Source organism: Phascolarctos cinereus, unplaced genomic scaffold (assembly GCF_003287225.1).
Source record: "Phascolarctos cinereus isolate Bilbo 61053 unplaced genomic scaffold, phaCin_HiC Scaffold_3;HRSCAF=262, whole genome shotgun sequence".
NCBI classification, from domain to species: Eukaryota; Metazoa; Chordata; class Mammalia; order Diprotodontia; family Phascolarctidae; genus Phascolarctos; species Phascolarctos cinereus.
In genome coordinates, this window is record NW_027555736.1 from 67901130 (window position 1) to 67925882 (window position 24753).

The 24753-nt window shown below is 40.9% G+C and overlaps 1 protein-coding gene across 1 annotated transcript; it reads right to left on the minus strand.

The window, feature by feature from the left end:
- Nucleotides 1-2714: 2714 nt before the first annotated feature.
- GDF10 (growth differentiation factor 10) lies at nucleotides 2715-23666 on the minus strand. The gene is given in 6 exon segments (XM_020997071.2): nucleotides 2715-3990; nucleotides 10464-10486; nucleotides 10489-10770; nucleotides 10773-11405; nucleotides 22727-22958; nucleotides 22960-23666. Coding segments are annotated over 6 exon segments (1476 nt in total). The 5' UTR covers nucleotides 23074-23666; the 3' UTR covers nucleotides 2715-3798.
- Between the last annotated feature and the right edge of the window lie 1087 nt (nucleotides 23667-24753).

Here is a 24753-nt window from a genome sequence, read left to right on the forward strand (position 1 = left end):
AAGAAAGCTACAGTTCTTTGGCTAAGTTAGCAGAAATATAGTGCATAAAATTGGGGGGTGAATACTCTTACTATCCTTTGCTCTGGTCAAATAGTTAGCATTTATATAGCACTTTAAGATTTTCAAAGCACTTCACAAATATCTGATCTTCAGAACAACCTTGAGAAGCAGGTGATATTATTATCCGAATTATACAGATAAAGAAACTGAGGCACAGAGAGGTTAAGTGACTTGCCCAGGGTCACACGGTTATTAAGCGTCTGAGGCCAAATTTGAACACAAGTCTTCCTGAATCCAGATCCACACTTTGTCCAATGTGCTACCCAGCTGCCTCATGAGCGTTATACCTATTTCTGTATACCCCATCTTAGGTAAGACACTGATAAAGTAGAGCACAGCTAAGAGACAGTAACAGAGATGTTGAAGGAACTAGAAATGATGCCTACCAATAGCAGGTTGGAGGAACTGAGGATGGTTAGCCTGGAAAAGAGGAAACTTAGAGGAGACCTGGTAGCTGTCTTCAAGTATTTGCTAGCTTGTCGTTTGGAAAAATAGGATTATAGTTGCTTTGTTTAGTTTCAGAGAGCAGGACTAGGTAAACATTTCAAAGAGGCAGATTTTGACTTGACATAAGAAATACCTAAAAAAAAAAAAGGAAATTAGAGCTGGCCTAAAGTGAGATCAATTGTATCAGGGTGAAGGAATTCCCCACTGCTGGAAATCTTAGAACAATGGCCTCATGACCACTTGTCAGAGATTCATACTCAGATGCATATTGGACCAGGCGATGTCTAAGGTGCTAAATCTTTGATTCTATGCTTTTATGATTATTAGCTATCACAGTGTCCATACTTGAATGCTTTCCTGCTGTTAGGATTTGAAAGTATTTTCACTCCATTGGTATAGCCTTAGAATACTTAGCATTGTCCCCATGTCATACTAAGGTATCACAGAAGGACTTTTGTGGATGAGGTAAAAGGATACTTCATAGTTTATAGATTGTATGTAGATTGGAAGGATCTTTGAGGCCCTCTAGTCTAACCCTTTTATTATATAGAGGAAGATGCTATAAAAGAAAAATGACAGCAAAGAAAGAGGTGAACATTTTTGACTACAGTAAAAAGTCAATGAATTCAGTGACGTATGAAGAGGATAGGGGAAAGTCAATATTCAATCACGTAATCACATCTTTAGAGTTGGAACAGGCCTCCAAAGGCAGCTAGGAGGCATAGGGCATCACTTGGAGTTGAGAAGACCTGAGTTAGAATCCTGTCTGTATAGCATCTGTATAGACGCTAGCTGTGTTACCTTGGGCAAGACACTTAATCTCTATGTGACTCAATTTCCTTATCTCTAAAATGGGGATAATAACAACACCCACCTCTTGGGGTTGTTGTGAGGATCAGATGAGTTAATGTATGTAAAATGCTTTGCAAACCTTAAGGTGCTATATAAATGCTAGACATTATTTATAGATGAGGACGTTGAGACCTAAAGAAATAAAATAACATACTCAAGGTCACACAGGTGGCATGGCAGTGTTGGGATTTGAACCCATGCCACATGACTCCAAAGATGGTGGATTTTTTTTTGCACGATACCACACTTTCTCATCAGTTTTTTTTTTAAATTTTGATTAGAAACAAAAGTGGAAAAGAAATGGATTTGGCTCATAATCTTAAATCAGAAGCTGTGAGCTATCATCAGAGCTAAGTGGGATCCTTGGGGACTCTCAGTAAGTAAGGATGAGGGACACACTCTATGTGTGATGACGTATCTTTGTATCCTTGTATCTGGGTACATTTATATTTTAACACACATTCATAATTAAAACTGGAAACAAAGTTGCTCCTTCTACTGATCTATATTCCTTTTCTCACCTGACCCCAATCTGCTTGAACTGCACAGCCCCCATCCAAATTACATAATTAGACAAATACAATTTCTCCGTTTCTTTCATACTCTTCTTTTTTCTCCAGATACACCACTTGGGTAGATAACACTTCCTGCCTCTTTCACTGGGATTGTGCATATAAGAATGTAAGCTCCTCAAGGGAAAGGGCTGTTTCATTCTTGCCTTTGTATCCTGAGCTCCTAGGACAGCACCTGGCAGCAGGTGTTTTATAGCTGCTTGTCTACTAATAGAACCTGATGGTTTTAATCCTAAATGCTGCAAAATTATGTTTTGCTTCTACCATGGGCTAAAACTGTGAATTCTGGCGCTCAGGGCAAACACCATTGAACATCTGGTGAGAAGACATTTGATTTCAGGATTTACGGAGTTGGCGGGTACAGGGCAGAGCTCAGGACATGGCCCTGAGAAGGGACAACAGAGGTCCTGGAATACCATCTGTTTGAATGAATAGATGCTGGGATACAGGCAGTCCCCAAACTTTATTTTTCTCCAGATCAGTAGAATGGACAATTTAATGGATTGTTAAGGAAACTTTTCCTAACAAGTTGTGTAGGATCAAAAGTATAGAACTGGAAAAGTCATCTTAGAGAACAAGTTGTTTCTGTCATTTATATGTCACTCATCATTTCCTTTTCCTGTACTATATTTCTGTATATACCTTTCTCATTTCCCCAGCTAGAGAGCTACAAGTAGGGCCAGTACTTTCTATATCTTTATATCCTCCCAAGAGCATTACATATAGTAAATATTTGATTTATGGAGTTAATTAATGAAAGAAGGAAAGAACAGAATTATACCATTTTAAAAAGATACAACTGTACTTTAATTTATTAGCTTTCAGTAAAAAGCACTTATAACATATTCTATAGTATAGAAAGTATAATTTACAAAAATATAAAATCTTGGTTATTTCATTTTAGTATTTAAACATATTACTATGTGTGTTATTTCAAGAATATGTGTGTCTCGACAACTCAAAATTAACCCAGCAACTTACACATCTGCAGGTACACTGGAGTACCCTCTTCTTTCGCAAAATAAAATATATATTAGGAGAAAATAACCAAAAATTGGTTATATTAACATACTGTATATATAGTAATGTATAAAAGCTTATACAGTGCACTACATTTGAATCTCAAAGAAAATATACATTTAAGCCCTTTATTACAGCCTTTTTTTTCAATATAAATATGTATATTAAAAGGCAGGTGTTTTAAACAAAAATGTTTTTGTAGGGAATCAATAGGCTGGAGTGTATGAAGCCCACTTCCCAAGTTATGAGATGATAACATAAAAAGGCACAGGAATGATCTCGGGGTGTCTTGATGAAAAGTTACCGTAATGATGGTGGCAAGCTCTGAGTAAATAGAGAGTAGAAGGCCTTTGGGAAGGCCCGTTGACTGGGTGTAATGAACTGAAGTTTTGACCTTAAGGGGCTGTAATTAGTTATTTAAAAAACTCTCCAAAAGAATGAAGAGCTCCTTCTCCTGCCTCCTGGGGTTGTTTTTCCTCTGCGTGTGTCTGTGTGTGTGTTTACTGACATAAACAGAATCAACAATACAACTGGACTCATTTCCATGACTCAAAGTCCCCAGCGTATGCTGGTTCTGTGATCAGATGGGGTCTCTTTTCCTTCCTTTCTGCCTTTTTTCTTTTCTTGTCTTGTCTTTCTTTTCTTTTCTTTTCTTTTCTTTTCTTTTCTTTTCTTTTCTTTTCTTTTCTTTTCTTTTCTTTTCTTTTCTTTTTCTTTTCTTTTCTTTTCTTTTCTTTTCTTTTCCTTTCCTTTCTTTTCTTTTCTTTTCTTTTCTTTTTCCTTTTCTTTTCTCTTCTCTCTTCTTCTCTTCTCTTCTTCTTTTTAAACAGAAGTCCATCCCAGAGACTTATCGGCAGGCACAAGTCTCCACTGACATGTTGGGATACACCTTTAGTACCACGTTTCTATTCTCATCCAAGAACAGTACGCTGAGGGAGTTCATTTTATCAGGAACACAGCAGGGCTCTGGAATGCCTGGAATGATCCCCACTGCTTTTACAATGCTCTGGATTGTGGCATGGTTTGATGGTCGCACAATCTAGAAAGAGGCAAAAGAAAGAGTGTTATTCATTTTCACCTACAATCATGGCCAGATTGGCTTAAGATTGACAGAAGAAATGAGTGACAAGTAATACAGGGTGTCCCAAAAGTCTTAGTGTATTTGCAAACTTTAAAAACGTCAGAAGCATAAAGGCTGCAAAATTTTAAAAACATTTGAAAGGTTAATTATTTAAAAATTTAAAATAGCAATATGTTTCCTATTAAAATTCCTCATAACCACCATCTTGTACTATACATAGCTCTATTCAATGGTCAAACTTCACAAAATCTTTCAGCTTCTGCTCAGTGATTTGAAAGAGCTATGTTTATAATTCTAATCTTAAAATCATCCAGAGGAGAAGATTTTGATGCATACGTGGCAGTTTTGCTATAATCCCATGAGAAAAGGTCTAATAGAGACAGATCTGGTGATCAAGGTGATCGAGCCAGAGGATCACCTCTGCTTGTCTGAGAAAGTATCATCTAAACTATTGCATGCACAATGTATAATGACAAGGTGCCTTACCTTGTTCAATTTAAAATTTTCTTAGTCACAATTCACAAAATGAAGTGCATCACATAAATCTCAGTAATTAAACTTTCAAAAGATATTTTTGTAAGTTCATAGCATTTGTACTTCTGAAGTTATTAAAGCTTATATAAACTGCATTTTATAAAATTGCATTGTTATATATATTTATATTATGTATGTGTGCAGATATGTATAAATGCACACATGTATATTTACATGTATGCATGCATATACACACATGTGTGTGCATGTATGTGTGTGTGTGTATATATATATATATATAAACACATATAAAACCATATTAAGTCTTTGGGAACACCCTAGAAAATTGGAGGAATAGAGTTAGAAAGTTAGTGAATTTCAATAATGCCATGGAAAATGACATGGAAAGACATTGGAAGTGAAATCAATGCAGCAACCAGTCGTGACTTCAGAGAAAAGAACAGTGAAAAATGCCATCTTTACATCGGCAGAAATGGGGCACACCACAAAAGTGAAATGAAGGCTATATGTGCAAATGCATTGATCTGTTTTGCATCACCATACTTTATTGGGACAAGAGAAAATGATTGGGGGGTCATAGAGTCAATGGAAAGTGACAATGGCATAAAACAAAAAAAAATCAATAAAATGTTAATTTTAAAGAAAGCAATCAATCGATAAACATTTATAAGCTCTTATTATGGTCTAGGTTCTGTGCTAAGACAGCTAAGTATTGCAGTGGATAGAGTGCTGGGCCTGAAGTCAGGACAACCTGAGTTCAAATTTGACCTCAGACACTTAATAGCTGTGAGGCCCTTGCTCAAGTCACTTAACCTCGGCTTACCTCAGTTTCCTCATCGGTACAGAAAGGGGATAATAATACCACCTACCTCACAGGATTATTGTGGGGACCAAATGAAATAATGTTTATAAAGTGCTTAGTGCAGTTCCTGGCACATATTAAGTGCTATATAAATGCTCATTACCTCTTAAAAAACAAAACAAAACAAAACAAAACAACAAAGTGATTATATTAGCACCTAGCCTAGTACTGGACACATAATTACCACTCCAGATTGGTTGATGGATTCAATGAGAGTGTGTTTTAAGATGGGACAGCTAGTTGGACCTGGGCTCAGGAAGACCTGAGTTCGAATTTGACTTCAGCAACTTACTAGCTATGTGACCCTGGGCAAGTCACTTAACCTTATATTGCCTTAGTTTACTCATCTATCAGATGGAGATAATAATAGCATCTCTCCCCCCACCCCATTCCCCAAGGATTGTTGTAAGGATTAAATGAGATACAAGTGTAAAATGCTCAGTAAGTGCTATGTAATTATTAGTTATTATTATCATTGAGAAGTAAGAGAAAACCAACTTTACATTATACTAGATTCATTGATTATAAGTAGTTTTCAGTATTGATTACATTTTGTGCTTTAGATGAAAATTTGAATGAGGCTAATGTCTGTCAAGTAACATTTTCTTTCTAAAACTGAAAAAAAAAAGATCTCAAGAATATTTATGAGCTGTAAAATCAATGAAGCCACACACTTTTCGTATTAACTGACTTACTGTCCTCCCAGGCTAAGGAGTCAGTCTGCAAACCTTGAGAACAGTCAAACATTAAAACCTCCATGCCTGTCACCCCATAATTTACCCCTGGTTTTGCTCACATGGCCGTGGTTTTGACCCCACTGTGGCTTGGTCTCTACAGCCAAAGCCAAGGGTAAGTTTTGTGGCTTTTTCTTAGAGAAGGGAATGTTTAGCTTGGGCAGGGAAGAAGAACTATTTTCCTGATAAAGGACAGGAGGTGATCAGGGCTCTAAAATGCCTCCTCTCTTGAGGATGAGTAGGCTTGGTTTTGCCACTGAGGAGCAATGAGAACTCCCAGAACAGAATTACACTCATCCGAGCCTATTGAGAGAAGCTGATTTTTCTGATATAGAAACCACATGTTCACCTTCTAGCTCTAACTATCCTATCATCAGGGAGAGGTTTTTTTTGGAGATTTAGCTATTTCACCAATTCCTATCTCTATCCCTCCCCTCCCAACCCTGCTCCTGCGCTTCTTCCTCCTTCACTACAACTACAAAGTAGATTTAGATAGAACAAACCATTCTCTAGCTTTTAAAGGCTATACAGACTGAAAAAAGCTAATAAAAAGTCAGGGTGAGGGTTGAGAAGAAGGTACCAAATTAATGAATGGTCCCAGGAGATTGCAACAACTAAGACACACCCAAAGAAACCTAACCTTGATCTACCATCTTGTAATTATCAGGCAAGACAGTGTGAGCAGACCAGCATAAATCAACTCCTCTAACTAGGAAAACCAAAACAAAAAAGCTCTCAAAGTTTGGTTTCTACATGGCCATCTTGGCTTTATTTCATTGCATGGCCCAAAATTCCACCTCTAACTTTATGTAGCCTTTTTGAGAATGAATGCATGCTACTAGTCACGAAGGTGAGTAGACAAGAGTGTGGCTTTGTGGGCTCATCCTTTGTTTCTGCTTGGGGGGGAGAGGGGCCAGGACAATAAATAGAACTGGGGAAAAAAAGGGGGCTTTAAAGATCATCTAATATAACCTCTCATTTTACAGATGAGGAGACTGAGGCCCAGCTAGGGGTGGTAATTTGCTGCAAATCACACAGTGAATTGGTTAAATAAGGACTAGAATCCAGGTCATAGGACTCCTAGACCACTGTTCCTTCCTGGACACCATGTTCTTTTCTTTAATGTGTATACTCTACCGTAGTTTCAAGTCCCAGTAGAATCTTCTCTGTATACCAAAGACAGCATAGATTATATACAGTATGCTGCACATAGTAGGTGCTTAATAAATATTTGATGAACATGCTTAATGGGCATAATAATTGCACCTATCACACTGAGTTGTTGTGAGAACCAAAGGAAATAAGCCATGCAAAGCATTTTGCAAACTTTAAAACATTATATAAATGTTAACTATTATTGATGTGCCCAAGAGGATGTTGGGAAAGCCTGTTTGGAATTTTGTATGCTCCCATTAGTATGCAGGCTGGGCTGCCCCTACAAACAAATGGCATAACATTCCCACTTAATGCTTATGGGGGCCTGGAAATGTTATTTCCTCTCACCAGGAATTGTGACTTGGTAAGAGAACTGTAATTTTGAAACTGCTCTGATGGGTTAGAACTTATCCTCTAACAGGCCCAAAGTACTGCTCCTGAGAGTTGATGGAAAGAGCAGCAAATGCCACTTACCAAGACACATTCAGAATCCTACCTCTGAAAAACCACTTGGAACACAGCATTCTATCACTCCTACACTCTGCTCCAAGTGACCTGAGCCCCTCCAAATTCTCCCAGATTATCTTTCTTACCCTGGTTTCCCTCTCATCCTTACCAAATTTTAATGCTTTATTCTTCCATAGACTTATGCCTGGAAGGAGCCCTAGAGATCATCTAATCCAACCCACTCATTTTACAGATGAGGAAACCAAGGGCCAGGAAGGCAAAGTGATTTTTCTGACATCATACTCAAGATTCTAATTCTTGAATTCTTTCCACTGCTGATGACTATTTTCAAAGACATACTTGCCCCTATTTCATTTTTCCCTTTCCCTCTCATCCAACTTTCCACCAGTCCTACCCTGCTTATCCTCAACCCTCTGTAAATATTTTGTGAATCCTGAGATTACTATCCACCCCTATGTATCTTTCTGACTCAAAATTGTCATGGATTTTTATAGAAAACATGCATCTAGGGATATCCAGAAGTATGAAAATAGGAGAACAGCAAAATCATTCACTGGTGCATATTTGGCCCTCATTGATGTGACACAAAACTGGGAAGGAGAGAGTTTTTTCTAAGGACCTAATTGAGATTCATAATTTGACCAATGAGACCTCCAGAGAAGTTAATTCACTCATCCAAGGTCACATGGCAGTACTAATTTATATAGAGAGTCACATTGATATAGAGTTTCCCCCTCACAATCCTATGATTCATTCTAGGGATTGCATTTTTTGTATTTTATCCCTAGTGCCTAGCAGAGTGCCTAGAACATAAAAGGAACTTAATAAATGACTGCTAATTGCTTGCTCTGATACAAATGCCTCAGAGTAGCTGAGTTCCTCTTTCCTTATAAATTAGGCATTTAGGATCATGGAAATATAAGATTATAAATCTAGAGCTGGAAGGGACCTCAGAGATCATCTGGCCCAACCCCTTCATTTTACAGGTGAGGAAACTGAGGCCCCAGAGGCAAAGTGATTTGCCCAAAGTCACGAAGGTAGTCAGTGGCAGAGCTGGGATTTGGACTCAGGACGTGGGATATCAAGTCCACTACACCATTCCGCCTCATATCTAAGTCATGAAAGTTCAGAATTGGAAGGTACCTGAATGGTCATTAGTTCTGGAATGTTCACTAGTATAGGGCCCTAGCAGATAGCTAATATGTGCCAGAGACAGCACGGCCAGGTAGAAAGAGGACAGGGCTTAGGAGACAGAAGCCCTGGGCTGGAATCCCAAACCTGCCATTTAATACCTGTATTATCTGGGACAAGTCACTTAATGTCTGTGGGTCTCAGCTTTCATCTTTAAAATAAGGGGCTTGGACTAGATGACCCCTCTGGCTGCTTTTACCTCTAACATCCTTTTAATTCTAGTAACCAAAACCTAGCCTAAAGCTAAAGTAACAGGTGGCTGGTCTTGAGAGGAGGATTGGGTACCACCTAAGGACATCAGCGTTACTTCTAAGCACAATTCACAGGAGAAGAGAGAAATATATCAATGGTAGAGCTCTGGTTCATTGTTCTGAGGGAAGATTCAGCCTTAGGCCATTGACTTAGAAGGCTAGTAAATTTCAAAAGAAATGGAGTTCTTCACCCCACCATCATGACTTCCTCATCAATCAAGGTAATTTCGTGCATGGCTGTAATAAGACAATCATTTTGTTCTGCCAAAAGCCTCAGAAAAACTATGAATTAGAAACAAATCCCAACTTGACATCCAGTAAAGAAGTGAGTTCTTACATGGAGAGGTGGTCTTATGTAATTAATAGGGAGCTAGCTTCTGATTCAGAATGACCTGGAATCGTGTTCTGCCTCTCACACATATAAGCTGTGTGACCCAGGGCAAGTTACTTAACCAGTCAGCATCCCAGGAGCCTCTCTGAGACTATAAATTGCATAGCACTTGCAAATCAGCATTGGGGGGTTGAGGTGGGATTCTTACTGAAAGTTTTCTATACCAACAGAATCACAAGATCATAGCTGTACCCCATCTTCCATAATATGGGTAATTATACTTTGAAAACAACTCAGCTGCTTAGCCTCATTAAAGAAATAGAATGGCATAGAGAAATTAGCCTATGTGGTGAGTGCAGGTACGAGCCTCTGCTACTAGGTGAATATGTTACCTTGAGGAAATCCATTAGCGTCAGTGCTGCTAAGATAAAGCATTTCTCATTTCCTTGCCTATGCTAGACTTAAGGCCATGCAGCACACTGTAATGAGGGAAGACTAACCATATTCAGTTTTATGTTAAACAAATATGCTTACTAGAAAATTCAAATTCTATACCAGAGCCATTAGTATTTCTGAAGCATCCAAACTTCTCTCTAATGTCATATGTTAATATGGGAAACCTTCTGTTGGAAGGACGTTGAGCTGGACTATACAAGGAACAGCAATGCCTGTGCTAGGGAAAAATATCCCATAGGCAAGAGAGAAAAGCAGAGAGAAAAACAGATGGATACAGAGTGGAAAATATGATGATAAAGTGGGAATTCATTCCTTGATTTAGAACTAGTGTAGAGTCAAGAGAGAGACAAGATTTCATTGTTAGTTTTGAGTTCAATAGTAGGGAAAAATGTGTAATTGACTCAGTTATATCCAGTAATAAATTATGATCACTACCCCACTGAAGTGGAATTCTGAGAGCAAACAACAATAGCAACAGCTCACTCTACCTTGGGCATGGGGAACTCACAGCCCCAGAACAGTAATAGGCATCAAATGATTTAGGCGATATGATCCATTCATTCCACCCTATGTCAGCAAAGTCAACTTTCAAGTATCTCCGTGAGCAAATTCGCGGCTCATTCCATTGTTTTCTTCGGGCCTTTTTCATGGTTTTCTCATCAAAATTCAGCATCTGAGATTTTGTGAGCATTTCATGATGATCTTGTCCCTTTTTCCTTCGGTCTTTCCGGGGTGATTTAGGTTTTAGGGCCTTATAGGCACTCTCCCACAGGTCGTGTTTATGATAGTGTTGAGGTGATGAGGATGGTGGAGGTGATGGGGATGGTGGAGACTGTATTCTACCTCTGGAAGCTCATTGTCATGGATGGAACCGGGAACATAAATGTCCCTCCTTACCCGAGAGTCAGTGGAGGCATTGGGCGAGCGGCTTGGGTCAGTGTCACTGGTTGGGAAGGGGTCATACCTCTGGAGAGTCACTGCCACACTGTTAGGCTCAGAGATTGCCAGATCGTTAGCATAGACAAGGATGTAGGGCATGTTGTTTGGTCCTGGGCCATGGAAGACTTGGTCCTTCTCCCCAGAATCGAGCTCAGCCAGGAGGAGAAGCTCCCCGTCCTGTTTAGCTTCCTTAATTATGTGAGAAATATCCTTGGCTTGCCAAACACCTCGTTGGTGGGGGAAGATAGTCACATTACCTTTGACCAACCCAAAAGCCGCATTCTGTGGGACACTGCGGAATATCAGGTGGAAACGAGGGAGGGGTTGCAGGTGTAGAAGGCGGCAGGAGGAGTTCTTGAAACGCTTGCAAATTACTTCTCGGGACCGAGGTCTCCGATCGGAATAGAAGTGGAATGTGGCTGAAAGAACCATTTCTGAATCTTGCATGGATGTCAAATTGAAATGATACAAGGCTTTCTGGTCAATCATTTCTGTGATGAAAATGACAGAGACAAAACAAAACTAATTAAGGACAAGAGTATATCCCACACTTCTGAATATAAGCTTTCATATTTGATTATAGCAAAAAATATTCATAATTTGATTGTTCATATAGGAAAAGAAGAATTTAACTTTTGAGTAGGCTAAAAATCCATAATGATATCCACTACTGATCCTGCATCTAACCCAATATTTCTTATTTCTTTTTAGGGGGGAGTGGGTAGACAAAATGGGTGGTATGAACTGGCAAGTCTTAGGGAGCCTGCAGAGCACTGAGAATTGATATGACTTGTCCGAGGTCATACAGCTAATTTTTTTTTAGCAGACATCCCTCTTCTTTGGTGGTACCATGTAACACTTCCCCCTTTTCTATCTGGTCCTTCTCCTCCCCCTTTTCCTCCTCCTCCTGCCTACCTCCTCTGTCTACAATTATTATAACAACTCCTACTAGCTGTTATTCAAGATTTACAAAGCTCTTCACATATATTAGTGAATGGTTGGTGCTATTATATTCAATCTACATATGAGGAAACTGAAGCACGGAGAAGATAAATGGTCACAGATTTATTTTATATATAAGAGACAACACTTAGAGCTAGGCCTTCCTGACTCTAATTGTTGTTTAGTTGTTTTTCAGTCATGTCCAACTCTTCATGACCCCCTTTGGGGTTTTCTTGGCAAAGATACGAGAGTGGTTTGGCATTTCCTTCTCTATCTCATTTTGCAGATGGGGAAACTGAGGCAAACAGGGTTAAGTGATTTGCCCAGGGTCACACAAGTTGTAAGTGTCTGAGGCTAGATTTGAACTCTAAGGCCAGCTGTTTATTCACTAAACTACATAATGTCACAACCAAACATGACTTACCTATACTAGGTATCATTTGTCAAAGAAGGTAACATTCTTATAGCATCTTTATGTTGAATATGCTGACAATACCATCTATGGAAAAAAATTCAGTTATGCTTAAACAGTTTGGACATCTGTAGCTCATTTTGCTCAAGGATTTCAAAGCCTTTTTTACAAAAAGCAGGACATCTCAGCTCCCCATGAGGCCTAGAAACAGAAACACCCAAAGTCCAAAGGCCCTCACAGTGGAAGAGTGTATCACAGAAATGCCCCAAGCAGGCCTCACACAGTAACCCTGATCACTAACCCTGCAGCCTTCCCCTGTGTCCCGGCCAGGTTCTTCCCCTGCAAACATTTCATTAGGTCTCCTCAATAATTCCTTTCACTCTTTTTCACATGTTATCCCCCCACCTCCTCCACCCCAGCCCATGTCCTGAAAAATTCAATATCCTTTCAACAGCTGTTTGAAGGGTCTTGCAAACTTTAACAAATAAATCCTCCAAAATCTCATATTCGTTTTCTGGGGAGGCTGAGGGATAGGGTGTGTGTGTGTGTGTGTGTGTGTGTGTGTGTGTGTGTGTTGTGTGTTATGTATTCTTTTCTCTTTTTTTGAGGGCTAGTAAAATTTACATGAAAACAGGAGCTGTTTTGTTCCCACTTTCATCTCCCCCTGCTGCTTTCTCCCTCACCAAAAGTCATAATTCTATGTCAATTGCTCCATAATCCCCTCCACAGCAACACCTCGAATCCTCCGATTGAAGAGCATGTCTCCAAGAGGGAGAATGAGCAGCAGGAACAGAAGGGAAGCTCTCTCTCACAACCATGCACAGGCCGCGAAAGCAGGGTGACCCAGGAGGGAGGCTGAAGCAGGACAAAGCCGAGCATTATTGGGAAACAGAATGTTCTCGGGAGCTTTCCAGGAAGTGTCTCTGCCTCATTGGCACTCGGGCCATATTTGATCAAGTAGAAGCTGCTTCCCCCTTAACAATCCCTCAAGTGGTATTGAGGGGTTTATTCTAAGGAGGAGGGGGCAAAGACCCAAGTAGATTTGGAGCATTGTCAACTTCCTGTCTTAAGGCCACTGAAAAAAGATACAGATGCACTTAACTATATTCATGAGAATATAGTGATAGATGGAGATTTACAATGTGTCTTCCCCAAATACTATCACCTAGAAGGCTCTCCTCAAAGGAGACAAACTTTCTCACAAATTCGGTGTGAATCTAAATTGGAGAAGGACTTGAACCCAGATCTTCTTGACTTCAAGGTAAATTCTCTATCCACTAGAGGCTGCCTCTCATGCATTTAATACAGTTTCTCTAAGCAGGACTGTGTTTACAGCAACTAAGCTGGTTGCCCAGTACAGTATGCCTTCGTGACCAAGTCCTTTGAGAACAAGGCTTTTAATAGTAAGCCAGAGCATACAGAGGTTGGGACTTCTCTACTCTTCTCAGTGCTAAGGGGCTAACTCATGGCTAACATAATGGAAAAGCGTTTACTGAGCTCTTAACTTTGTGCAAAGTACAATCTTAGGCTCCAGGGATGCAAAAAAACCAAAAAACAAAAAACAAAGCATTTCCTCCTTCCAAGGGGCTCACGCTTTAATTGGGGGAGATGATATACAAAGGAAGTTTATGATCGTGTTAAGTCTGGCAGATGAGAAGGTAGTTCTTAGGCAGATTAAGCAGCAGCACAGATGCCGTGGGGGCATTGAGGTGGTGCGTTGGATACAGCACCGGCCCTTGAGTCAGGAGGACCTGAGTCCACATCTGGCCTTAGACACGTGATACTCACTAGCTGTGTGACCTTTGCTAAGTCACTTAACCCCCATTGACATGCCAAAACAAAACAAAACAAAACAAAAAAAGTAGCAGCACAGATGGCAAGGCCCTCAGGATCTTGGGGAATAGTGGCAGGGTAGATAGTTTCCTGTCAAGGGGATAGTAGATCCAAGGGTTAGTGATGTTGGGTTCTAGGATACCTTAAACAGAAGTAGAGATATGGACATCCTGCACCTGTTTGGAACTTGACTTTGGGGGCAATGAAGATTAAAGGGAAAATATAGTCTAATAAATATTAAAGATTTAGGACCTCATGGCCTCTTAGAGGAGGGAAGAAGCCAATAAGAAGATGGGGATGTTATCTCAAGAACAGATTTCTCAAGGGCTGGTCAGGGATAGGCCTATGATAGAGGAAGGGCCAAACTCCTGATGATCAAAGGGTAAAGGAAGTGGCAACTGGGCCCGAGGAAGAGGACCCCTTGTCCGGTGATAAGTACTGAACTTGGAGTCAGAGGACCTGGGTTCAAATCCTGGATTTGCTACTTATACTTATGTGATCGTAGGCAAGTCTCTCCTAGGATTGTGATGTTACTCGTTGGAAAGTGTAAGTAACCAAATTAAAAAAAAATTTAAAAATTAAAAAAAAGAAAGTGTAAGTAGAAATATAGCTAATAGCTGTAGAGTACTTTGAGATGATGAGAGAACTCCTGTGTAATGCCATTATATCGGACATAGATATAATTCCATCAATAAGACATGAGACAATGTGAAGGAATTCTTGATATTGTGCAGCAGCATTTATTCAGATCGTTTGGCCACAGAATACTTTTGGCCTTGAAATGTATTGGCAAAACTCATCCATGCCAATTTGGGGGGGGGTCTAGGGGTTTGGAATACTGACAGGATAAAGGAAAACTGGGGACTCTATGGAAATTATACCTATTTTCATACTAAAGATTTATGTGTATTGTCTTTTTTCTGTGTACATAAATATGGTGGATATTCTCTGGCTTCAACATATAACAAATGAAGAATTATGAAAGAGACCTGGAATAGAGAAAAGAAAGAAAAGTCTAATTAAAAAAAAGGTGTGTGGGAGTGAGGAGCAGCCAATAGGTAGCCCACATACTCCACCATTATTCTTGAAATTTTAAGAGGAAGTGAGTATGATTCCCAGAATGTTTGATGGACTCTCTGGGGTGAACTGAGAGGAGGATATGGACAAGAGTCCCATAGGATGATGGACAGGCATAGATGATGCAAGAGCATCACAGGAGGGAACACTCACCTTGAGGAAATCACGGAACCATTTGAATATTTGATTAATGCATGGGGGGAACATTGGTAAGTTCAAACTTTCCTCAAAGAGTTCCTGTTCTTGTCACTTAAAACAAAAGAGTTCCACAGATCATCCTTTGCAAAATATTGAATATAACAATACATTGTTTATCCAGGGCATTACAAATGACAAAAATCCTTTGAGTGGGTGTTTATTTTTCATTCTGTGTGTGTGTATGTGTGTGTGAATCCATGAAACAGATACTTTTGGCAGCCTGATGATTCTTACAAACACCACAGAATAACGTTTCAGTATACATGAAATAAAATATATAAGATTATAAAATGATTATATTGAAATATCTATCTGTATTTGGAGAGGGGAACAGAGAGAGATAAAGAAGAAGAATGAGTAAGAAGAGGAGGAGGAGGAGAAAAAGGAGGAGGAGGAGAAGGGGAAGGAGAAGGAGAAGAAGAAGAGGTCAGTGAATTAGAGTTATAGAATGTTGTGGCTGGAAGGGATCTCAGAGATTGTGTAGTCCAACACCTTAATTTATATAGATGAGGAAAGTGCAGTCTCAGATAGATCAAGCAATCTGTCCAAGGTTCCGCAACTAGTAGGATTCTGAAGTCAGAATCCAGGTCTCCCAACTGCAGTGTTAGAAGTCTCAAAGTGATTGTCATGTGTTACTTATTGCACCATAATTCAGGATTTCTAGTTTCACCCTACCCCTTCTAATCAGTTAAGTATTATACATCTGTGAAAAACTAATCCAAAAAAAATCTTATGAAAGCTAATTTATTAAGACAGAGAGCTGGGCTAATACAAGAGACATCTGAAATATACATACATACATAAATACATATATATGCATGTAATCAGAAGAAAATTCAGAACATGGATCAAGGAAAATGGAGCAGAAATATCACTTGATTGCTTCTCTGATATGGAGTGGGCTTAGGAGTCCTGGGAAATGTAGGTCTCCCTTGGAAAATTTGCTTCAGATATTCACAAAGTCAGGATGCTTTCTAAAAAGCCATACCTACTATACTCAGAATGCCCCAAAAGAAGGACTGAACTACATCAGACAACAGAGAATGAGCAGTGTAGAATAGTGGATAGACTATAGAGTCATGAGGACCTGGGTTCAGGTCCTGCTTCTGATCCATTATGGCTGTGTGACCCTGGGCAAGTCAATTAACTTTTCTGTGCTTTATGTAACTTGAGATTTTACACTGCAAAACAATTGCAAATGTCCTTTAGAAGAAAGGGCTTCTCTCTAGAAATTCTGTACATCAATGAAATCACAAGTCTGCTCACTCCAAATAAAAATACCCCGCAAAAGTCGCCTACCCCCTAAAAGTACATAAAGGTAGTATGGCACAGAGGAAGTAACATCAGCTTGAAGGGAAACCTGGACTCAAATTCTTGGCTCTGACACTTCTCATCTGTGTTGCTGTAGACACCTCACTTCATCTCTCTAAAGCTCAGCTTCCATATCTGTAAAATGGGGATAATATCCTTTGTATTACCCATCATTTGAGAAACAGCTTGGCATAATGGATAGAGAGCTAGCTCTGGAACCAAGACTTGGGTTTCAAATCCTACCTCGGATACATAGCGGTTACAGAACCCTGGGCAACTTGCTAAAGTTTTTAGTACTCTAGGTAACTCTCTAGGGCTGTAAGTTGTTTATAAAAAAATAGGTGCTCACTTGCATTGGTAGAGGGATTCCCTGTGCTGAAGAAAGCAGAGGTCTGTCTCATAGGACTATTATGAGTATACCTTCTCTGGACCAGCTCATTGTGGTTCAAATTGAGCTAAGTGACTATATGAGGGGCAGGGAAGTGTCTGAAACCATATTTGAACTCACAGAGATGAGTCTTGCTGACTCCAGACCTGCAACTCTGTCCACTGTGCCACCTAGTTATCTAATTGTCTACTGAATTTAATTGAGCCTCAAAGCGTCATATAAATGTAAGCTACTATTATCCTCAGCTCATAAAGACCAGGAATTTGGATTACTGAATTCAGAGTTCTGACTATTGCTACAATGAGCAAGTAAGTCATTTAACTTGGCTAGGCCTCATTTTTGCTAGCAATACATTGAGGTTTGAGCTAGACATTGTTCTCTAAGCTCTAATATTTTTTGAGTTTTCCTAGTTCCTTACAACTAACTCCCCTATCCTGCCTCCCTGTGAGGCAAAGAGAATAACATTGTTTCCAGACTTCTGAGAAGCTCTCCAGGTTGAGGTAATTTGAAATGGACATAGATTTAGCTATCTAGTTTGAATGTGTCTAAACCAGGGGTGGGGAACCAGCAGCCTTGAGGCCACATGTGGCCTTCAAGGTCCTCGTGTACAGCCTTTTGACTGAGTCTGAGTTTTACAGAACAAATCCTTTCATTAAGGGGATTTGTTCTGTGAAGTTTGGATTCAGTCAAAGGGCTGCACTTGAGGACCTAGAGGCCACATGTGGCCTTGAGGCTGAAGGTTCCCCACTCCTGGTAAATCCCAGAGTTCCTTCTTCTCATTGCTCTGTGTTCGTGGAGTTAAATGAACTAATGTCTGAACAGTACTTTGCATGCCACATAGATTTAGAAAAAATTTAACTTGCTATGTTTGCTATTTTTGAAAGGGTGGGACTTCTTAGTCCCTCTGTTAAAATTTTGACAGAGCTTTGGTCTCCTGGTTGAAAGAGAAGGGGCTGAAGTCAGAACACGAGAATACTGGCAAAAATGCTAGGGTGCCCTTCTTCCCCTGTTACTTTATTACAAAGTGCCTGGGATTCTGCCAGAGTACAGGGTTTCCCCCTTGTTTCCCAGAATGGATTAGTGAGTTTACAGGAGAAGACATGACAGAGGCATCTAGTTCCTAGCAAAGTATGTGAATTCTTAGTGATTCATGTTTTACTATAAGAGACACAAGGCATGCTCTTACCATTCAAGCACAAACAACCAAAAAATACCACCCAAGATGCTGGAGGAGAGGGACAGAATCCAAGGCGGAAAGACTCTCCTATCTTTAAAAATACATACATACATACATACATACATACACACATACATACATATATATATACACACACACGCATATATATATACACATATATATGTATTTATATATAAAATATATATGCATATATACATATTTATATATATAATATATATGCATATATATATATAATATATATGCATATATGTGTATATAAATTCAAAGAGTAGTTTCTGAAATTTTCCCTGGGGAAGAGTGAGGGGGAAAGACTGCTGTTGTATGGCAATGCGTTCAAGAATGACAGAAGCATATGAGGTTCTGTAGCGAGCTCACTGTCACTGGAGGTGTTCAAATAGAGGCCAGAGAGACACTTGTAAGGGATGTTGTAGAAAGACTTCATGTGGTAGGCAGGGGTTGGCCTGGATGGCCTCATAGACTACTTCTAGTTCTAGGATTGATTCTCTTGAAAAACATTTTAAGTCAGTCAACAAGCATTTATAAAGTACCCACCACATGCCAGGCACCATACTAAGTTCTGGGGATACAAAGAAAGGCCAAGAAAAAAAAAACCCTCTGCTTTCAGTGAGCTTACTACTTAATGGGAGAAGATAGCATACAAATAACTATGAACAAATAAGATATGTAAAGGATCTAATGTAGATAATCAGCTGAGAGAAGGTACTAACATTAAGGGGGAACAGGAAAGATTTCTTGTAGAAGAGGAGATTTTAGCTGGAACTTGAAAAAAAACCCAACAAATGCATCTGTTGACTTGGTGTAAATATAAACTACTTTTGGTAATTCTGGATTCCTTGCTGAACTTGGACAATTCTAACCAACTTGATTTTGTGCGCTCTGCATAACACTCCAGTTCCTAATGACCCAACTGCAGAACCTGTTTATATGGTCAGGCATCATGTGGTTTTACTCTGGCCCTAGGAGGCTGTCTGTGCTAATTATGTGATGGGTTTGGGCTCACTGCATGCCAAATTTAGGTCCAAGTGCTACTCTTTACAGTGTTATCACCCCTAGATAAACAGAGTCTAAACACTCCGGGATTTTTGTCCCTTCATCCATTACCCCGAAACAGCTGTTACTTTACACCACCCAAAGGAAGATGGAAAATATGACTGGGATGTGAAAAAAAAACCCATGGTGGGAGTCTGAAGACCTTAGACCAGGGGGTGAGATGGTGCAGGGATACAGTAGGTTAGGTTCTGTGGCTTTCTGTAAGAAGCCGTTCAGTGGCTAAGCCCCAACCACCAGGTAACTGCAATCAGACGAGTTGCAGATTGCAGGTGGTACTCCATTAATAAATATCCAGTGGAAAATACTGTGCACTTATTAAAAAAAAACTGGAAGGGAAGTAAAGGTTCATTGGCACCATGAAACCCATTTTGATGTGCCATTAAATTTCTGTATTACACAAGTGTATTACAGGGTTTGTTTTGAATTTTGAATTTTTTTTAATAGAGTTAGAAACTGCCAAGATCTCTTACTTTAGAAGCAGCCCAGCCCAGTAGGTAAAGAAACAGACTTTTGAATAAGAGTTTGAGTTCTACTCTGATAGATTCCCAAGCAAATAATTTAAACTCTGTGCATATCTGTTCTCTTATTTTAAATGAAGCAAGAGGGGACTTAGCATCTAGATTCTTTTCCAAATTAAGTGAGGAACAACTAATAAAAATAGCGTGTGCCTCTCTCCCTTCTTTGAAGAAGTGGAGATCTATGGGTGTGGACACTATATATGTTAGCCTCCACGAACCTGTTGGTTAATTTTGCTTAACTGCTTTATTTGCTCTTTCCTGTTTATTCTTTGTTACAAAAAATGTCTCTTTGGGAAGGGGGGAAGAATATATTTAGAAATGAAGGTATATGAACACAAAAGATATCAATACTATTTGAAAAAATAAATGGGTAAATACATACATGATTATAAGTAAATGAAGAAAGACATACAAAAGAACCCTAGCATACAGTTTGCATGCCTCAGATTTTAAGTGCTCGATACACTTGAGCCTTCTGGGTGGATAAAGTGAAATATGGTAAGAAATAGCTTAAAATAATTTGCAATGGCTCTTCCCTCATTCCTAATCTCCACTCTGAAAGAACAGCCCTTAGAATAAAAAAACAATATACTTAAATTGTATTTTATCCTAAAAACCAAATTGTTTAAATGCTGAATTATTAGAGCTATAGATTCAGAAGCTGAGTCCTTTTCCTAGCTACACTTAAGTAATGTGCTGTCAATATTTGTTGTTGTCTTTACCAGTGATTTCATCTGTACAGGGAATTCCCAATGTGGAAAGCCCCCTTTTCAAGGCAGCTGGCAGAACCTTTGTAGCTTCTTGTCTTACAAAGCTTCATGGAGGATACTATGATCAGCATGGCGCAGGTTGACACTTCTCTGTAACTCCTATCAGAGTTACACTCTGCCACACTGTGAGAGTCTTGCCCATGGTCACAGGGCTAGCATGTGTTAAAAGTAAGACTTGAATCCAGGTCTTCCCAACACCAATGCCTATCCTTTAACTGGTATACCATACTGTCTTTTGTGATCTTCATGATCATTATTTAAAACAACCCAAAGACTATAGCAAGCACCTATTGGTAAACAGTACTGTTCTAGGACCAAAGGATGAAAGTTACAGGGAGGTTGACTTTAGCTAAGCATAAGAAAGAATGTTTTAAGAATTAGAGCTCTCTGAAAAACAGAAGAGATTGTTTTGTGTAGTAGTGATTTCCCATTACGGAAGGGTTCAATCATTGGCTGGCTGGGAGGTTGTTAAAGATGATGCCAGAGACAAGAGATTGCACTGCTTGTGAGTTTAGAATGGATGACACCAAATTCTTGACTCTAAGAGTTTGTGATGCTAGGTGTCATACAGAGTGAATCAGAATGGTCTCCTGCTTCTAGCCAACATACATACTCTATGGCTGCCTTCTTTCTCCTAACTACAAGATTAGGATAATCAGATTTTCTCCCTACCTCCCAGGTTGGTAATGAGTTGATGGGCTCATATCAGTGAAGCAGAGACACTCAGAGGATCAGAGGCAAGCCCAAGTAAACAGATCTTAGAGCAAAAAAAAAAAAAAAGATCAAGTTAAGCTAAATAAATATAAAGCCTGTATCACAGCCTATATTCAAAACACGTGAAATGTTCAAAAGCCCAAGCTATGCAGAGGAATTCTTTGATAGCAAAGAAGGAAGCTGCCCACTGACCCTACTTTTCACCAAACCCAATAAATTTTCCATACTGCCCCTCATCTTGAAAAGCCAAATATACATCACAACAGGGGAGAGAGAGCTGGAGCTTGGGTATCAGAGGACTTTCTAGCTTGACTCCCGATTTGCTGTGTGACCTTGAGCAAGTTGCTTAACCTCTCTCTGTTTCAGTTTTTCCATTCTTCAAATTCAGTTGATAATTCATGCAACCCAAATTGTTGCATAGAAGTTACCGACTACTACAGATGGTGATTCTGATTGTCCTGAAGCACAGAGAGGCTTTAACCAAATTAATCCACTCGAGGTGAAGAGACAGACACTTCTTTAACCAGCTGCTCTTTTAGAATAGCCACTTCTTAGGGAAAGTGTGGGATAGCTCCTCTTACCATATTCCACCGAGGACCCCGAAATATTCCCCGTGTTGAATGCCTTGGGGAAGCCTTGTTACTACAGTGTAAGCTACCCATCCAAGTGCAGTTGGGGCCTTTGAGATCTTTAGAGTGCCTAAGTGCTTTGCCTAGAGACTGGAATCGGGGAATCCCTATATTGTGCCCCCAAACAAGGAAAAACCCTGTTTTCTAGAGCAGGGGCAGTCTGCGGAACTTGGAAAAGGGGTTGTGCGAAGCTAAAGGAGGCTATTGCTAGCACGTTGACAGATGGCGCTCTTACCAACTTCACCCCACAGCAGACCTGTGAAGTTAGACGGGGAAAGATTCCGTGTCTGTCTGGAGAGGACTTAGGGTGACAGAGAAAACTTCTCTGTGAGGTGGCTTTGCTACTTTCTTTCTGGTCAGTGAGGCTAGAATACCCCTGCTTGTCCAATCCCCACCCAGATTAGCCCACCTGGCCAGCTCCACCCCAGCGGGACATTTTGGCAATGCTAAACCAATTTGCTCATGAGATGACCAACCGTCTTGGCCAAGGTGGGGTTCTTCGAGATGCTGAATAATAATATTCCCCACCATCCCACCCCCTCCTCTAGGCGTAGAAGCAGAGGCTTCAAGATGAAATGCCCAGGTGCTTCTAACACACCAGGGGTCCTAGGAGCCCCGGAAAGATTCTCTTAAACCATTATCTCCAAGAGTGGGAAGAATGACACCAAGTCGATCTAGAAAGAGGGAGTTTTGACAAGTTCTTAGGAAGTCCGGGAAGGAGAGAGTGGGAATGGGAATCAAATCAGCTTACCCAGCTTGGGTTTGAAACTGCGGACGGTGTTGCCGTCTCCCGGCCGGTTGCCCTCGCGGTTGTATTTCTCATAGAGCTTAAGCATGTGGACAGCTACCATGTCCCAGGCGCTGGCGCCCAGGGCCGCAGATACGTCCTCTAGGCGCTCACTGCCCGCTGCAGCAGAGCTGGAAGAGGCCGAGGCGGAGGAAAAGGCAGCGGGAGCCCCACTGAACAAGAAGTCGTAGGCAGCCCGGGGGCAATCCGACCACTCCGGTTGTGTGGCTGCCGCTCGCTCTCTCCTGCACCAGCAGCAGCAGTAGCCGCGGCATCAGCAGCAGCCCGGCCCGAGCGCGGCGCCAGGCCATTTGGAGAGCCCGGGAGGGAGGGAGGGAGGAAAGCGGGAGGGCGGCCTGGGCTCGGGGTGGCACTTAGGGAGTGGTTGCAGCAGCTGCTGCTGCTGCCGCCGCCGCCGCCGCTCTATAGCTGCTGCTGCTATAGCTGCTGCGGCTGCAGCAGTTGGGAGCAGAGCAGTCACCGCCCCACCCACCCCGGGTCTGGAGCGGCAGCTGGCAGCCTGGGCGCTGAGACTCAGCTCCTGGGACACCCGCTTGGGCTCGGCTCTCCTGTTTCCCCGCTCTCTGGCTGCGCCGCTCGCCTTTTGCACCGGTGAAGGGTAGCGGGGCTACGGCCCTGGGAGAACAGTTGCTGGGGGGGGTGGGGATGGGGGTAGGAGCTGGAGTGGGGAAGGCTAGCCAACCAATCACCTTGCCTGCGAGGTGAGAAGTGCTGGCACTTGGAGGGGGGGAGCCAGTAGGGGGAGGGGGAGAGGGGGAGCCAGGCGTTCCTTCCGCTCTCCTTCGCGGCTCAGGATGGACCAAGGAGCTTGCCTGCCTTCTTGCCTGCCTGCCTGCCTGCTGAGGGGCTAACGGATCCCACGGGCAGCCCGAGGAAACTTTGCAGATGAACTGTTACTAGTCGGTTTTGTTGGGGCAGGGGAGGCGGGGAGGAGCGCATCCCCCTCCCTCTCCAGCCTCCATTTGGTAGGGGAATAAAGCTCTCGCTCTCAGCGAATGACATCTAAATCTTTACAAGCACTGGGGCACAGGTCAGCCCAGCAGTGGTCTTAAAGAAAAGTGACTTGTACTTTCTGGAGAGCTGTGTGTTCTGTGTCTATGTGTGCGTTTCTGTGAGAGTGCCTTGGCTGGAGATCCTCTAAGCTGCGTGGTTGTACTGTTAGCGTGTGTCCTGCATGATTATGTTTGCCCTTCATGTACATGGGAGGTGACATGGATTTCCTGGCTGGTGTCTTTAAGAGTGCAAGACGACAGTTTGCATTCTAGCAGCTGAGAGCCTGGGTAAGCCGGAGATGGGGGCTGCCCTTTGGAAATGCCAACGTCTTAGGGCTGCAATCACCAAAATTATATCCTTTGGAATCATTCTTAATACGTGTTTTTAAAAGGCACAACTAATGCGTGGGATACTACAAGAACCTGTTTAAAATGCAAAATTAATTAGTGTGGTTGAATTCTGGCAGGATTCTATTTTAGTAAGAGTGATTCCAGAGGTTGGAGCAAAGGCATTTATTAATTCTGGAACTTTTTAAGCAGCAAGACTACAAGGAAAGGAGGGGCTTTTAGCTCATTTTAACAAGTGATTCTAAAATATTAGTTGATCTAAGCATTCAGAGAGTTGGATGACTCTCAAGAAAACAATTAGCTACATTTTTGGAGGAATGTTTAACATGTTTAAAAATAGAATGCATATTCCTTGGCTTCCTATTAAAAGCAAGACCTGACTAACAGTAGTTCTAGGCAGTTCTGCACCTCATGTCACATCGAATGCGAATGACCACAGCTTAAGAATGACAGTAGACATCCTTAGAAGGGTGGTTTGCAAAAGGTAAGGAAGACAAAATATTATATTTAATAATTTAATATGTGATAATATAATAAATAAATTAAAATAATTTAAAATAAAATAATATTATAAATAAATAAAATAATATTTAATAATATTATAAAATAAATCTGTTTGCATACTTCCGA